The sequence below is a fragment of the Apium graveolens genome, chromosome 8, assembly GCF_009905375.1.
Source record: "Apium graveolens cultivar Ventura chromosome 8, ASM990537v1, whole genome shotgun sequence".
Lineage (NCBI taxonomy): Eukaryota > Viridiplantae > Streptophyta > Magnoliopsida > Apiales > Apiaceae > Apium > Apium graveolens.
The window spans coordinates 248,524,489-248,539,929 of NC_133654.1; the positions used below are offsets into that span (position 1 = coordinate 248,524,489).

At 33.6% G+C, this 15,441-nt stretch overlaps 1 protein-coding gene across 1 annotated transcript; it reads right to left on the minus strand.

Moving 5' to 3' along the window:
* Positions 1 to 11,104: 11,104 nt before the first annotated feature.
* Positions 11,105 to 12,945, minus strand: LOC141676807 (cytochrome P450 CYP71D312-like). The gene is made up of 2 exons (XM_074482519.1): positions 11,981 to 12,945; positions 11,105 to 11,856 (listed from the first exon to the last, which is right to left on the minus strand). Exons 1-2 carry the CDS (start codon positions 12,884 to 12,886, stop codon positions 11,233 to 11,235), a joined length of 1,530 nt encoding a protein of 509 aa, XP_074338620.1. The 5' UTR covers positions 12,887 to 12,945; the 3' UTR covers positions 11,105 to 11,232.
* Positions 12,946 to 15,441: the final 2,496 nt, after the last annotated feature.

A 15,441-nucleotide genomic window follows, 5' to 3' on the forward strand; every position in this document is an offset into this window, starting at 1 on the left:
TAACCAAGTTGGTGTTGGTGATGGTACTCATCATGGTTATCACGGTTTTTGAGGGAGCTCTTGAAATTTCTCGGTTCCCTCCAAGTTGCTGTCCAGCTGTCCCAGAGTGTTGTGGCTTCGTTGCTGGTGTCCGAAAAATACTGCCAAAACTCTAGAGAAACTCTTTTATATTTTATTCTTTATTTTAAAATATGTTTCTTGATAAATAAAAGGAACAAAGCATTGTTATCTCATGTATGCTACCGCAAATCACTGTTCTAAATTTGTACACTAGTACAAAAACTGTCATATGTGTCTCCATTTTCGCGTCTGACATATATAAAATAGACACATAAAGTGATTTATGTGTTAAATATGTGTGTGGTAGTCGTATTAATGTGTTACTCGTGTGTATGTTTGTATTTACATTAAATGCATTTATATTGTGTATGAAATGCATATCAAATTATTTGTTTACATTTTTATTAATGTAGATGACAAACATGGATCGAAGTTGGATTAGTAATCAAGTGCAAAGTGATAGAATTTCGTTGACTTCGGGAAATAGAAATGGTGTAGAATTTTTTTAAAAATTTGCAAGCGAAAATGGAATGGAGGAAGCTGGTACAATGAAGTGTCCTTGTAAACATTGTAAAAATTTGAATTGGCTAGATTTCGATAATGCTAGAATTCATTTGCTCACCAAAGGAATGCTTGAAGGTTATACCGTGTGGACATCAAAGGTGAAAATATAATAAGAAAACTTAGTCGAACATCACATCGTCGATATTGTGTTCGGAAACCTCCGAAGGTAGAACAAGCGGTAGATTTGAATACGATGTTACATAATTTTGCCGGTAAAAATTGTGATTTTTATGACATTTTGGCTACGGGAACTAGTAATGTAGAAGCAGCTCCAAATGATAGTGCTAAAAAATTGTATGAGGTCATTGTTGAAAATGGAGCACTTATTTATCCCGATAATACGAAGTATACAAGATTAAGCTTTACCACAAAATTATTAGAATTCAAAAATAACTCACATTATAGTACTAAAGATTTTGATAGTTTGCTTGAACTTCTTACGGATCTGTTACCAAAAAAACATATAGTGTGTGGCCCTGGTTGTAGTTGTATATAATCTTCCGTCATCGATGAGTATGAAAAAATAATATATGTTCATGACCGATATTGTGCCAGGTCTAAATAGCATTGGCAAAGATATTAATGTGTGTTTAAGTCCTCTCATTGATGAATTGAAGATATTATGGAATACCGGAGTCGAAACATACGATCAATCTTTAAAATAAAATTTTACAATGAGAGTGGCTCGTATATGGACAAATAGTGATTATCCTGCTATGAGTATGATAAGTGGGTGGTCGGGTAAGGAAAGATGGGATGTCAAGTGTGTCTTGGAAGTGTGCAAGGGTTTCAATTAAAACATTATAGAAAATGTAGTTTCTATGGCACGAATCAAATATTCCTTGAACCAAATGATCCACTACGTCAGAAAGGTAATTTGTTTGATAATGTCACTACGCCATAGATTGGATTCTGCAACCGTTCACACTGGGGTTGCAAACAAAAGTGTAATAATAGCCTTCTAAACCCATGTCTATCGCAACCCCTATTTTTTGATGTTGCGGTATAGTCAAAATGTGTTACCAAATTAAATGACATATATATAAAAATTAAAGTTGATTTTTTTAATTTGACTAGTTAATAATTATTTACATAGAAATGAGTTAATAATTGAAAAATATATTTTATTTATTTATTAAAGTTAATAATATTAGTGGAGTAAATTATAATATATTGATCACTTAAAAGTTCTATAACTTAACAAGTCACTGGTGGAGTGATTTACAATATATATTGTTGAATTTATTTAGTTTTTTATAGTTAAGTGTTAAAAAAAATATTTATTAAAAGAAAAAAGAAATTAATAATTTAAATTTGAAAAAAAAAGTTGGGTCGGGTGTTTATTTTGAATAAAACTTGGGCCGAGATTTGAGATGGGGGCAGGGTTGAAAATTAAGTAGTGAGAGTTTGAAATTTAACAAAAGAGAAAAAGTTGAATTAAGGGGTTTATTTCCCTTTCTCTGTCTCTCTCCTTACCTCTCTGTCTCCGTCTCTCACATTCTCTCTATCTCTTTCTCTGTCTCGCCCTCTCTCTATTTTTGCCATTTCCGGCCAAACCATTCAACCTCGATAAAAAATGTAGCCATATTTGTGTTCTTTGGCTACGATTTCATCTATTTCAATCCTAAATCATCTTTTCTAGTCCCATATTGAAAAATTCATGAACCCTAGTTCTTTAATCGCTTCAATTCTAAATTAATCGATGATTTTTTAGATCGATTGGCGTTTGTTTTGTATTATAGACGATGTTATATGTATCATATGTCAAAAGCCCTTGATTTGACCTTATTTCTTGAAACCCTAGATTCTAAAGTTCGATTCAAATTGATTTCTTGACTATTTTATAGTGATAATTTCAGTATTTGTGTTTCAATTAGTTTCCAAGTAAACACGCATAGTTCTTGACTGTTCATCTAAAGCATACGCGCTCAAAAAAAGGTGAATGTAGCCTGCTACAAGTTTAGGAAAATAAGTTGTTTACACCACCTATGCTCCTGATTTGAAAAGCTCTGCTGGGAAAGCTGTGTTGATTTAGAAGGTATTTGATTGAATTTAGTGATTGTTTGGATTTATTAAGTTTACGGATTATTTTATTAGTCCTGAGTAATTGATTTGAGTTTCTTTTATAGAAATGCAGGGGAAAGGGATTCCGCTTAAGGACATTCCGAATGGTATGCTTTTAATTATTTTTTTTTATGATTTATGATGCTTAAGATTGCTTTAGTGTAGTTTGTTTGATTGTCATCGAAATTCATTAGTTTTGGCACTACTTGATGAATTTCTTATTTTTTGCAAATTTCAGTAATTTGTTTTGCAAAGGTAATGTTTTTGGTATAGTTTCAGTTTTTGTATGTATGTATGTAACACTATTGATTGTGCCTTCATATCATGTTTCTGTAACTTTAAAATATTCCTACCTATGTAAATATCTGATTGCTTATACTGAATATTTGTAGTTGGTTTATATATTATAGAGTTGAGATAAAAGCAGGCTTTTATAATCAAAGTTGTACTGTAACCAAAAACCTCCCAGTGTCTCATTTTCTTATGAAAATAATTTGAGATATTTTCCTGCAGATTATATACTACCATCTACATGTAAAAGTTTGACCCTTTCAAACTTTGGTTTGTTTTCTGGCTTTGTGTGGGATGCAAATGAGGTATGCTCCAGAGAAGTTGTATATTTTTTTATTGCTAAGACTATAGATATGTCTGGTCGGTTTAGTATCAGATGGACATATGGAGGAGTCACTTTGTATTTTTTTGGCTTGGCTTGGAATGGTTGCTTAAGTTTATTATAGATGTCTGTTGTGATATCCTTAATATACCATTTGTTAGAAAAACACTGCAAAGAAATGAGTCTTACCAAACAAGGTGTTTTGAAATTAAGGTTACATGCACTGATGTAGTATTCTAATTACTACTCAACTGTTTCTTCGGGAAGATCTTTCTGCAAAACTATTAGAGTTTTTGGAATCTCCACATGTTACAACTGAATTATTGCTAGCTGAGAGTCAAAACAGTCTTATATTTTTGTTCATAGTTAGGGGACTTAATTCCCTTTTTTTTCTGGTGTGTCATGAACATCTGGCCTTCAGCTATCAATTAAAAATATTGTTTTGGTTCTTATTTCATTCTTTTAAGTTTTATCAAATTATTATGTAATATTTTCTTGTCTTTTTCATCTTACTAGTGCTCTCATGGTTTTTGTTTCGTTCTGTCAGCTTTCATCAGTCAACATATATTATCTGCTAACTAATGACACAGTTGATGACATAATATGGTATGCTTCATAGCATCTCTATCAGCTAAATAAACTGAAGAAGGTGTTAGGATAATAGAACTAAGTTAATTTCTTTTATTTCTTCCTAGGGATGTTCTTCAGAGCAAGCTGGATAATCTCTGGCATGGGAGATGCTGGATAATCTCTGGCAAGGCCATGTATAATGAATATATCTAATCCTTTATTTGTTGGTAGTACTAAAAGTTCTTTGCAGGGGTATGCAAGAAGCTGGTCTTTTCAAAATGGTTTCATATATATATATATATATATATATATATATATATATATATATATATATATATATATAATTATATGTGCATAACATTTACATTTCACTTGTGCTTACCTATAAATTGTAATAGTATTGAGTAGAATGTGATGAATTTGGATTGCAGGTATGCACTAGACGTGAATGTTGAGAGAGCAAAAGATGTTATTGTCCACAAGAAGCTATTGAATGTGGTGCATGACCCTGCTACTAGAATTGATAGTTCAAGATTATTTATTTTTATAAATTCAGTTTGTATTATTATTGTTTGGAATTTATGAGATGAACATGTAATGTGGGATGGTAGTATGGTCTTATTTACGGGCATGCCAATTTACAAACAGTTCATTGCATATTTTTTGTAAAAGCGTTGCAATAGGTCTTTATAGTGTTGATAATAATCAGTATAAAATGTTGCAAAAAACATTAAAACGTTGTAAAAAACATTAAAAAACGTTGCAAAAGGGTTGCATCAATACCCCACATGTGGGGCCCACTAATAGCCCAAAACCTACTGTAACACTTTTCAAGACCTATTGCAACCCCATTGGTGTTGTAATAGCACGTTTCTTTAACGGATAAACGAGGGTTGCAATAGGGTGTCACCGGGATTGCAAAAAACTCTATGGCAACGCCTAAAATTGCAACCCTGAAAAAGAGTCGCCATAACCTTTTTTTGGCCTTTAGCAACGCTTTTTTGACCTTTAGTTACGGTTTCTTGGGGTTGCGAAATCCAATCTATGGCGTAGTGTGTGGAAATAAGATTGTTTCGTGGTCATTTTTCCAGGAAAGGTGTAAAGGGGTTGCTAGACGTTTTAGTTTTTCCACCACCCGGAAAGACTAATTCCAAAGCGAGGAGTGTCAGATATGGGGAAGAGCATCATTGGACTCATGTCTCAATCTTTTACGAACTCCCTTATTGATCATCACATAGTTTACGATATTTAATTGATATCATGCATACGGAAAATATATTTTTGAAAACATATATTTTACTATTGTGAATGCGGAAAAGTCAAAGGTTCACAAAAAAGGCAAAGTCAAAGGATCACATGATTATTTAGTTTTTCTAAATATCATATTATTCTTAATATGTAATATTAAATTTTAATAATAGACAATATTATAAAATAATACGATAATTATTATTTGCGGTCCAAATTTAAATTAAAAAAAATTAAATTGATGCATAAAATTATATATTATATTCAAGTAAAATATATATTTATAAACTATAAAAAATTAATACGATAATAGATTAACTTTATGGAACATAATTAAATTTTAAAATATTATAAGAATATACACATTTTAGACCATCTTGATTAATGCAAGTATGTTTTTTCTTTATTTACTTACTTGCAATGTTAAGCGGCTCCGAATCGATGGCTGGTTCTATTTACTTATATCTTCTGCTTTTAAAACACTACAAGAAATTTTGAATCAGACAACATTCCTGGACCGTTGTATGAAAGAGTAAAATTTCGTTATCTATTGAGGCGCGGTGTGTTTGAGCCTCATACAACGATGCTCCACCATTATAAAAACAGAATCACACACTGCTAAATAATACCATTGTCTGAGCTGAGTCAAACAACAGAAGCACCATTGTTTAAAATACATGAACACATGTGTTCTGAGCCACCGTTGTCTAACTTGCACAACAGTCATGACAATTAGTTGTCTAAATTCAAAGTGAGCACAATGGTTTATTATGACCTAAAAACAACTTGTGTAAGAGAAGTCACACAATAAGCTGAACTATAACCATTGTCTCATTGGAGCACACTGGTACCATGTAGACAACACTTTGGAAAAAGTTGAATCACCATTGTGTGAAGGGAAGTCGCACAATATTTTACAGTCAACGAATCGTTCACCGTTGTTTGATGATTTGGGACAACGGTTTTTTGATCAACCATTGTGTAAGTGGTGTTGTCTGATTCAGTTTCTGGTGTAGTGAAATGAAGACTAAGACATGAGTTTCGTCAAAAATAAAGCGTTGAGGCGACGAAGAAGACAATTCCATTTTTTCTTTTGAAATGACCCCAGTATAATGGACTGATGGATAAGATAACTGAGCTGGCCCCAAGCTTGGGTGCACCCTGGGGAGGACTAAATCAAAGGATCAATCACCTAGCATGTCATTGTTGTACGTGTTCCTATTACAACACGGAGAAAGTAAATAGTTCAGATGAAGAGAAAAAAGAAACATCCAAAGTCGTACAATTAGTACCTCGAAAAAACATTAAACGGTAATTTAAATTATACATTATAAATTTCACTATTTACATGATCGAACCGTATGGATGTTTAGAGACAACTATAAATAACACATATTTGTATAATTATAATATTTAAGCAATTAAATTATGTTTTTATAACTTTTTTTTTCAATTTATGGGTTACTAAATCCGACCATTAGAGTTTCTAGGGTTAGTAAAACCGACTACTTAAGCATAAAAACCGACCGTTTATCTAAAAAATTAAAAAAAAAATAGGCGAAAAAAAAATCACGAAAAATTAAAAAACCCGCCTAAATAAAAACATTGTCGTTTTGTATGGGTCACAAAGTCCAGTGACATAACCGATCGTGTAGGAGGACGGTTTTATCTCTGTGTATAAATTAAAAAAAAAAAAAAAAAGAACGGTTCATATTCTATTTTATCTGTCTCTCTAAACTCTCCCAACTCTCTCTGCACTATCTCAAATGCAAAAATGGCGATTAAATGTGCTAATTTAGTCCGTGGTACTCATAACCGTGCTAATTCCTCTCTATTTTATCAGCTCGATGTAAGCTAATTTCCAATTCCTCTATTTTCATTTTATTTTCATAATCGATGGATTTATGTCATTAGGCAGTTGGGGTTTAGTGTATATATGTGTATGTTTGTTTGTGTATATTTGTATGTGTGTGTATTGTTTTACAAAATTTTACATGTAATTTGTTCATCGATTATGTAATTTTTATAATTGATTTATTAGTTTATCAAATTTTGAAGTATTTTTTGTTTAATCATGCCTCTAATTTGTTTAATTTTTGGGGATAATTATGCCTCTAAGGGTTCATTGATTAGTATTTAGCTATGAGTATTATAGACAAGATTAGGAGATTACGAGAGCTTCATGAGGTCGAAAAACACGAAAACACTATTAATTAGTTATTTTTTATGGTTGAAGTAGTTGATTAAATTAAGTGTTTATGATAGTATCCATGGTTTGTTGTAAGAGTTGAATTTATAAATTCATAAATTTAATGGTAGTGTTGTAAGAGGTGAAGTTAATTTATAGTGTTATTTATGACGTTTAAGTTGTTTAAGCATATTTTTTTTGATTTTGTTAAGTGACATTAATTTGTCGGGTTTTAACCTGTTTCTAATGAATTATAGGGGCTCTTTAGTTGGCTTGTCATATTTATTATGGCTACCACGATTTTAAGCATGATGGCGAAGAAAGGCAAACCAAAAGGCAAGGATGTGGAAAAAATTAAGAAAAAATATAAGGGTGTTGCTAAGGGTGGAGGTACAAGCAAGGCCAAGAGCAAATTGAAAGGAGCGAAAAGGGGGAAGAGAATGTTGGCGTTGCGTGACGAGCCGACGGATTTGGATATCGATTCGGAGCCCGATCAAAACATAACGGATGCGGAAGAAACAAGAAGTAGATATGTTAGGAGATCGCGGTCATATTCATGCGGTATTTATGGAGCCAAAATACAATCTAGACCTAAACGGATCGATATCTCGGATGGGCAGTAAGTATAATAGTTTATATGTAGTGTTATGTAGTATATATTGTTCATGATCTTCATGAGTTATATGTATATATATATATATATATATATATATTGTCCACGAGTTCACAATTTCAATGTTTTATATATAGTATTGAAGATTATGAGGCAAAAAAGACTGTGCTCACGATGATTCGGGAAAGATGGCCAATTAGTAAATACACATTTAGTGACATCGACGCGGCTTACCCAAAATTGTTAGGTTTTAGGGTGTTGGAGTTTCAAGTAAAAATGATATCATATTTTTTTATGCGTAGTTATAATCCTCGTATTTATTCCTATTATGTAGGAATATTATAGGCAATTAAAGGGACAAAGCCACTCAAAAGCAAAAGCTAACATTAAAGATCACATCAAGGTCACAGTCAAAAGGACCATGAATGAATTGAAGAAGAGATTTGAGAGAAAATCAAGAGAACAAGGGGTTTCGAAGTTGGACTTAAAACCAGATTATAAGAACATGATATTTTAAAAAGATCTTGTCAGGGAAAAGGATGAAGGGCACTTGCATAGGTCGGAAGTTGGAGCCGCTAATCATCAACATGTTGAAAGGTTGCATAGTGCGAGTGCTTGCATAGTGCGTGCATACACATATAATATGGTTTTACTTTATAATTATTTAATATTATAATGCAAATATTAATATAAGTTACTTTGTGGTTTACTAGAAATGAAAAAGACAATGGCTAAAATCTGACTAAACTTGAGGTATGGGAAGAATGTCACACTAGGGTTGGCTCCATTCCTGAAAATCAAATATATACTACCCCGTCTGCTTTGCGTATTGTGGTAATCTATTATTTTATCACGTGCTGTTTTTTAGAGTACATACATGTATATTTATATCACAAGCATGAAATAGTGATCTAATTAAATTTGATAAATGTGTAGGAATGACATGCCTCTATTCTTGAGAGTATGCCGATGGAGATTAATCAAACGGGAGAGCTGGATGAGCCTTGGGATTGGTGGATGGAGGCAATGGAGGTTCCCAAAGTGAAAGGCCCAAAAAGAACTATGTTGTCGGGTTCCCCAGTGCTCGAGCAAGTGATCTCATTCCCACACTAGCCACACACTATAGGGATTTCACCCGTGGCGAAGCCGGCTCTTCCTCATCTGCTCCAAGATAAAATCGAGTAATCCCCGACCGTATCTTCCTCTCGATTGTTCGAAATGTGCTCATAGAGATCCGTGCCAATCCTCAACAATTTGCTCATCAGCTCTCGCATGAAGATATAACCAAATTTGCACGGACCGCTCTCGAGGCCTCTTATCCATCCGCTAACCCGACTTTAAGGGCTCAATGGATTAGTCTTATCAGCAGTGAGATTATGCACATTGTCGGGACCTTGATCGAGGATATCCTTCAAAAGTAGTAAGCTCGTGTTCAAATGGTAAAATAGTTAATCTTGGTTTATTATTTTTTTGGTTGATACTTAATCTTGATTTTAATTGGTTCACATATTTTCCTAGGAAACGTAACAAGGTTTGGAGGCATAAAAGGATTATACCAATGATGACGAGGATATGGATGCAAATATGGATGAAGAGCTTGGCGAAGGCGGTGGCGAACGATGTGGCGATGACATGAGCGAAGATAATGGTGGATCATCCTAAGTTTCTTTGTCGAATTAGTCAAGCTTGGTGATTTTCTTGAACTTTCTTAAATATTAAACATTTGCGGTTGTTGATTAATGTCTATTTTTATCGAACTCCATGTTTAGCTTTGGTGGTGGTAATTTTACTTTGTACTGTCGGTTAATCCAGTTGTCTTGGATATGGTATTTGCATTGCATTTGGTTATGGATTTGAATGTAGCATGCATTTTATATAATTGTGTTTGGATGGATTTGATTGTAAATTGCATTTTGGTTTTTATACTGCTTTGGTTATAGTATATGGTTGGATTGTGATATTGATATAGGAAAAATTCTATTGGTTGTGTTTTGGTATATGAATGCTCAGGATCTGCAATTTGTCCAAAAAAACTCAGAAAACCGACCGCTAGAATACAACCGACCATTTCTACCATTTATATCCATAAACCGACCATCTTTATAAATAACCGACCGTTTTATTGTTTTGACTTCTAGAAAAACAATCACCTTCTTCACAGTGTGGTCGGTTATGTCATGGTCGGTTATGTATTTTCATTTTCCTTCTGCTAAAAAACCGATCATTTGGTAACCGACTATCACATAACCAACCGTAAAAGAAGATTTGACTGCGGTCGATTTTATCTTTGATCAACAAATTAAATCATAATCGATCATGGGTAGGTGGTCGGTTATGCTATTTTCTGCTGACATAGAATGCCCACATGGAGACATGTGTCTTGAAATTGGCTCACATCTCTGTGAATTTAAAATACAATAATCGGCCGTATAAATGGTCGGTTATAAGAATTAAACACGACCAATTTCATAACCAACCAAGCTTAAACCGACGACGCTCGACAGTCGGTTTTAAGGTTTATAACCGACCGTATTGGTTCATAACTGATCATTTCGGGCGGTCGGTTATAACCTGTTTTCCTGTAATGGTGTTTATATTGAATTCAAACATAAGTTTGTATAGCGAATAACATTGAATTGCTCTTTATGACATGAATTGGCACCAAAAGTACTTGCGAGTTGTCCCGGTGCAATTTTGAGAATGTTAGAAGTTGTCCAACATCGTTTATGGGAGGGGCAAATTGCTAGAATATAAGTAGTCAGATAACTCCATTAGTATGAGATCTTTTGGGAATGACCCAAAAACAAATTTGTGCGGGCACGGCCCAAAGCGGACAATATCATACTAATGTGGAGTTAGGCATGCTCAGCAAGCCCAACAAGGGGTATCAGGGTTATGGTTATAGCGGTCCTAGAACAATCTCATATGGGCTCCTGGTTGGGCCTAGGAAGCGGCAAATGGGTTATCTCATGATGGACTTAAGGAAAAGGCAGGTGGGCCTTCTGATAACTCCATTAGTATGAGATCTTTTGGGAGTGACTCAAAAACAAATTTGTGTGGATTCGGCCCAAAGCGGATAATGTCATACTAATATGGAGTTAGAAATGCTCATCAAGCACAACAAAGAATGAACATAAGATTTGAGCACGAAGAAGTAAGAATTTTTTAGGATACATGCCATATATTTCACCCTGAACAAATTCAAGTATGTATTCATAAGCAATGAAATTACAATTTTACCATTAAAAAATTATCAAGTTTCTCTTTTTTATGTATTAAAAACAAAATACGAAAAAGATAACTTGATCAATTTTAATCTTCTAGGGTAGAAATGTAAGAAGTGGCATTCAGAAACAAGCTGTTCTTCCGTTTAGTAGTGGCCCCAAAAGTTTCGTCCATGTCCAAATCTTGAGGCTTCATCCCATCAGGAAGTGTCCAGTCAAAGTGATACAACATCTGGGCAAGAGGAAGCTCCACACTAGCTATTCCAAATGATATTCCAGCACACATTCTCCGTCCAGCGCCAAACGGAATAAATTCGTAGTTAGCTCCCATGTAATTAACTGAACTTTCCTCGAATCTCTCCGGGATAAAACTGTTGGCATCAACCCAACATTCGGGATCTCTTCCGATAGCCCATGCATTTACCATGACTTTGGTTCCAACAGGAATAGTGTATCCATCAATTTCACATTCTTTTCTACACTCTCTAGGGAGTAGTAGTGGAACCGGTGGGTGTAAGCGTAGGGTTTCTTTGATCACTAGCTTTAGATAACTCAAACCCTGAATATCAGTTTCTGTTACACTTTTCTTTCCTTTCAGGGCTGTTCTCAATTCTTCTTGTGCCTTCTTCATTGCGCTAGGCTTTTTCATCAACTCCGACATCGCCCATTCTAGCACCGCTGAAGATGTATCAGTTCCCGCAGTGAACATATCCTGATAAGAGATATCAATAATTTATTAATGAGACAAGAAATCAAGATTAATTAGCGGCTTGATCTTTGAAGATTTAGCTCTATAATTTTTTTTCTGTAACTTTGCATTGAAATATATTACTTACCAAAACAATGCCTTGGATGTCATTGGCAGTAACCGGAAATTCAAGTTGCAGAGTTTCATTAACTCTCAGAAGAATGTCGACAAGATCTTCCTCCTCTGCTTCGAGTTTAGTTCCTTTCTCTTTTCTACTAGCCAACTTTTCCTTATGTTCATTAATGATGTAATCGAATATATGATCAAGCTCCCTTCGGACCTTTTGTAATGCAGGCTTCATTCCACTAAGAACTGGAAAAACTAGCATAGATGGAAACAAATCAGCCATGAAAAAACCTGCACCCCAATAGGCTATATTCTCGGTAGCTTCTATGAGTTCATGTTGATACTTGCATCTCTTTCCAATCGTAGACCTACAAGTTATCGAGTTCGCCAAATTAGAAACCTTTTTACTGATATTGACTGGTGATCCTGATGTTGATTGAATGGATTCAATAAGATCCCTTGCCTCCTCCTCTCGAATAGATCGGAAAGACCTAACTTTGTTAGCACTCAAGAGTTCCAAGGTACATATTTTTCGGAATTGTCTCCAGTGATCACCGTAGCGAGCCAAGACAATGTCTCTGCAATTGGACAAGATGATATTGCCAAGTAGTAGTGTAGGACGGTCAGAAAAACAAAGATCATGAGTTTTGAGAACTTCTTTAGCAACTCTCGGGTTCGATATTACGACAGCAGAGACCTCACCAAGCTGTAGGTGCATGAGAGGTCCATGAATTTCGGACAAATTGTAGAGACTGCGGTGAGGAAGTGCACCAGTCACTTGTAACAAGTTTCCTAAAATGGGGAGTTTAAATGGCCCTGGGGGAAGTTTTTTTGGGAGTTTGGATTTTCGGATTAGTGTTTTGAGTAAATTAAGAAGCATGAAAACAAAGATCATGAACATAAGTAAGGGCACCAACTGGAGAGCCATTGTATTTAGTTGCCGTTTTTGTTTGTGAATTTTGATGGATGATGAGATTTTGAAGTTGTGAGAGTTCAATTTATAGGCATTAGCTTAAGCACGGCAGGGCCCCAAAAATGTATAGCTAAACCAATTCCAACTACACTTTTTGGAGCAACTATATTTAGAATTAGGAAAACGCATGGTAGGTGTGTATCTGCCATGCTAGTGACGAGATGGTCAATAAAAGTACTCGCATAATCACGTTCTACTTTCATTAATCTGAACCGAGAGCTGTAATTTGAGTCGGCCGGTTTGCGAACTCGCCCTACTCCAACTCGTTTAATTGAGTTCGACTCGTCTTATTTTGTTAAACGAGTGAGTTCGGGCCGACATTCCGGCTAGTTTAATTAAACTAAATGAGCCGACTTAACTCGTAAAAATAAATGGCCCAAGTTCGGATAAAGATTTTTGGCTCGATCAAGCGCAAAGATTAAACGAGCTGACTCGCCCGGTAAACTCATTAAAACCGGCTTGATTAGCCGAGTCGGCTCGTCTACACTTGTGAAACTAAACAAGTCGAGTTCGGGAAAAAATTTAGACTCGATTAGTTAAATAAGTCGGCTCAGCTCGACTCGAACCGAATATTAAATAATTGATAATCCCTATATGGCATATCAGGTCATGTTGTGCAAGATTTTGGCAGCAATAGACCAGCGAATTTTTACAGTTGAATAAGACAGAATACACGCGCAATACCTATTTTCCAATGGCTCATGCATGTATCTTAATTATTCTATACTCGTGTGATGTAGTGGATTCTTTGGTGGCTGGCACTTCATTTTCTATTTATTTATAAATGTTTTTAAGTAAATTGAAATGCAAACTGTACCTGGATCTGCTCCTATACCTCCAACTACCATTTCCTATTTTGATTTGGATTTTCTGTTTGTAAACGAACATTACTCCTCCGTGGATTGATTGAGAGAATTCATGATTTCAATAAAATAACCTCTCTAATGTTTTTTCCCCTTCTTGTATACATGTATAAGATTATTTAACCTGAATATAATTTATAATAATCTAATAAATTCTATAGAAATTGATAGTTGTGGAGATTAAATAAAGCGCATTCATAGAAATTTCAAATAACTGTTTAGGGTTAAGCAACTTTTCGAGTATCATGAATATTAAAGCTTTCAAGAAAGCCGCACTTTCTTATTTTGTACCGCCAAATAACTTTATCAGTATAAAATTTCTGTAATTTTAGGTCTATAAAATTTTCGAATTTTTTTGAAAAACAATCTTTTTCTTATATCTCTTAATAATTACTAAAGAACCCGTTTTGGGAATTTATCTGTCACCTGAATTACTTAACTCATTTAATCTACATCTTAGAAGAAAGTAATAAAGTAATGCTAAAAGTACAAAAAATTAAATTTACAAAATATTATTATAAAATAACGTGACATACCTGATTTATGGTAATATTAGATGATTTAATTTTTAGGTTCCCTTCCCCAACCATTTTAGAGCTAACCAATCATTCCCCAACGAATTATAACAATCTAATATGTTTTATAAAATTTAATAGTTGTGGAGATTTAATAAAGCACATTCATAGAAATTTCAAATAATTGTAAATAGGGTTAAGCAACTTTTCCGAGTATAATGAATATTAACGCTTTCCGAAAATTTTAAAAGACAATCTATTTCTCATATCTCTTAATTAATAAGGCTATCTCCAACTATTTTGATCCAAAAATTTAAATTTGGATCACCCACTGATTCAAATACTGATCTAAATTTCTGACCAATTTCAACAGGATGATCCAAATTACTTTTACATATAATAATATATGCATATCATATTAAGTAATTTTATCTTAAATTTATCGTTTAATCATTATTAACAATTTATATAATATTTCATAAATTAATTAAATCAAAAAAAATTAATACACATAAAAATATTAAATTGTGCACTTAATTTACGAAAAACACATTCATTGCAATAATTAACATACAAAATATCATTTCATACCAATGAAATTATGTTTTCTCATTATTTTAAGTTTTATTTTAAAAATAAATTTTGTTAACTATTAATTATATTCTGTTATTAATTATATAATTAAAAAATTATAAATCAGTTTAAAATCTCATAAATTACAAAAAATAAATTTATTATTTTATATTAAACCAAATTTGGATCTGTGGAATCCTATTCAGTGATCCAAATTTTGATCATCATTTGGATTATTATTGTAAGAAAATTTATGATAATCTACCTCAAATTTGGATTTTTGATCACTATCACTACGAGAAAATAGGACAAAACCGACCGTCAAAAACGGTCGGTTAAGAGGTAAAACGGTCGGTCCGGTCGATTTTACCTTATTTTCTTGTAGTGTATTGAAGATGCGCTAAAAAATCACCTGAATTACTCAAGAACTCATTTTGTCTATATTTTACGAGAGACTTATATGCTAAAAGTAAAAAAAAAAATACATTTATAAAATATTATTACTAAATGACGTGGCGTAGGTGCATAGTATATGGATATTAGATAATTTAATTATTAT

Coding starts and splice junctions, on each gene's coding strand:
- LOC141676807 (XM_074482519.1), bottom strand. CDS start 12,886: ATGGCTCTCCAGTTGGTGCCCTTACTTATGTTCATGATCTTTGTTTTC. Junction 11,857..11,980: donor ACATCCAAGGCATTGTTTTG/GTAAGTAATATA, acceptor ATCTCTTATCAG/GATATGTTCACTGCGGGAAC.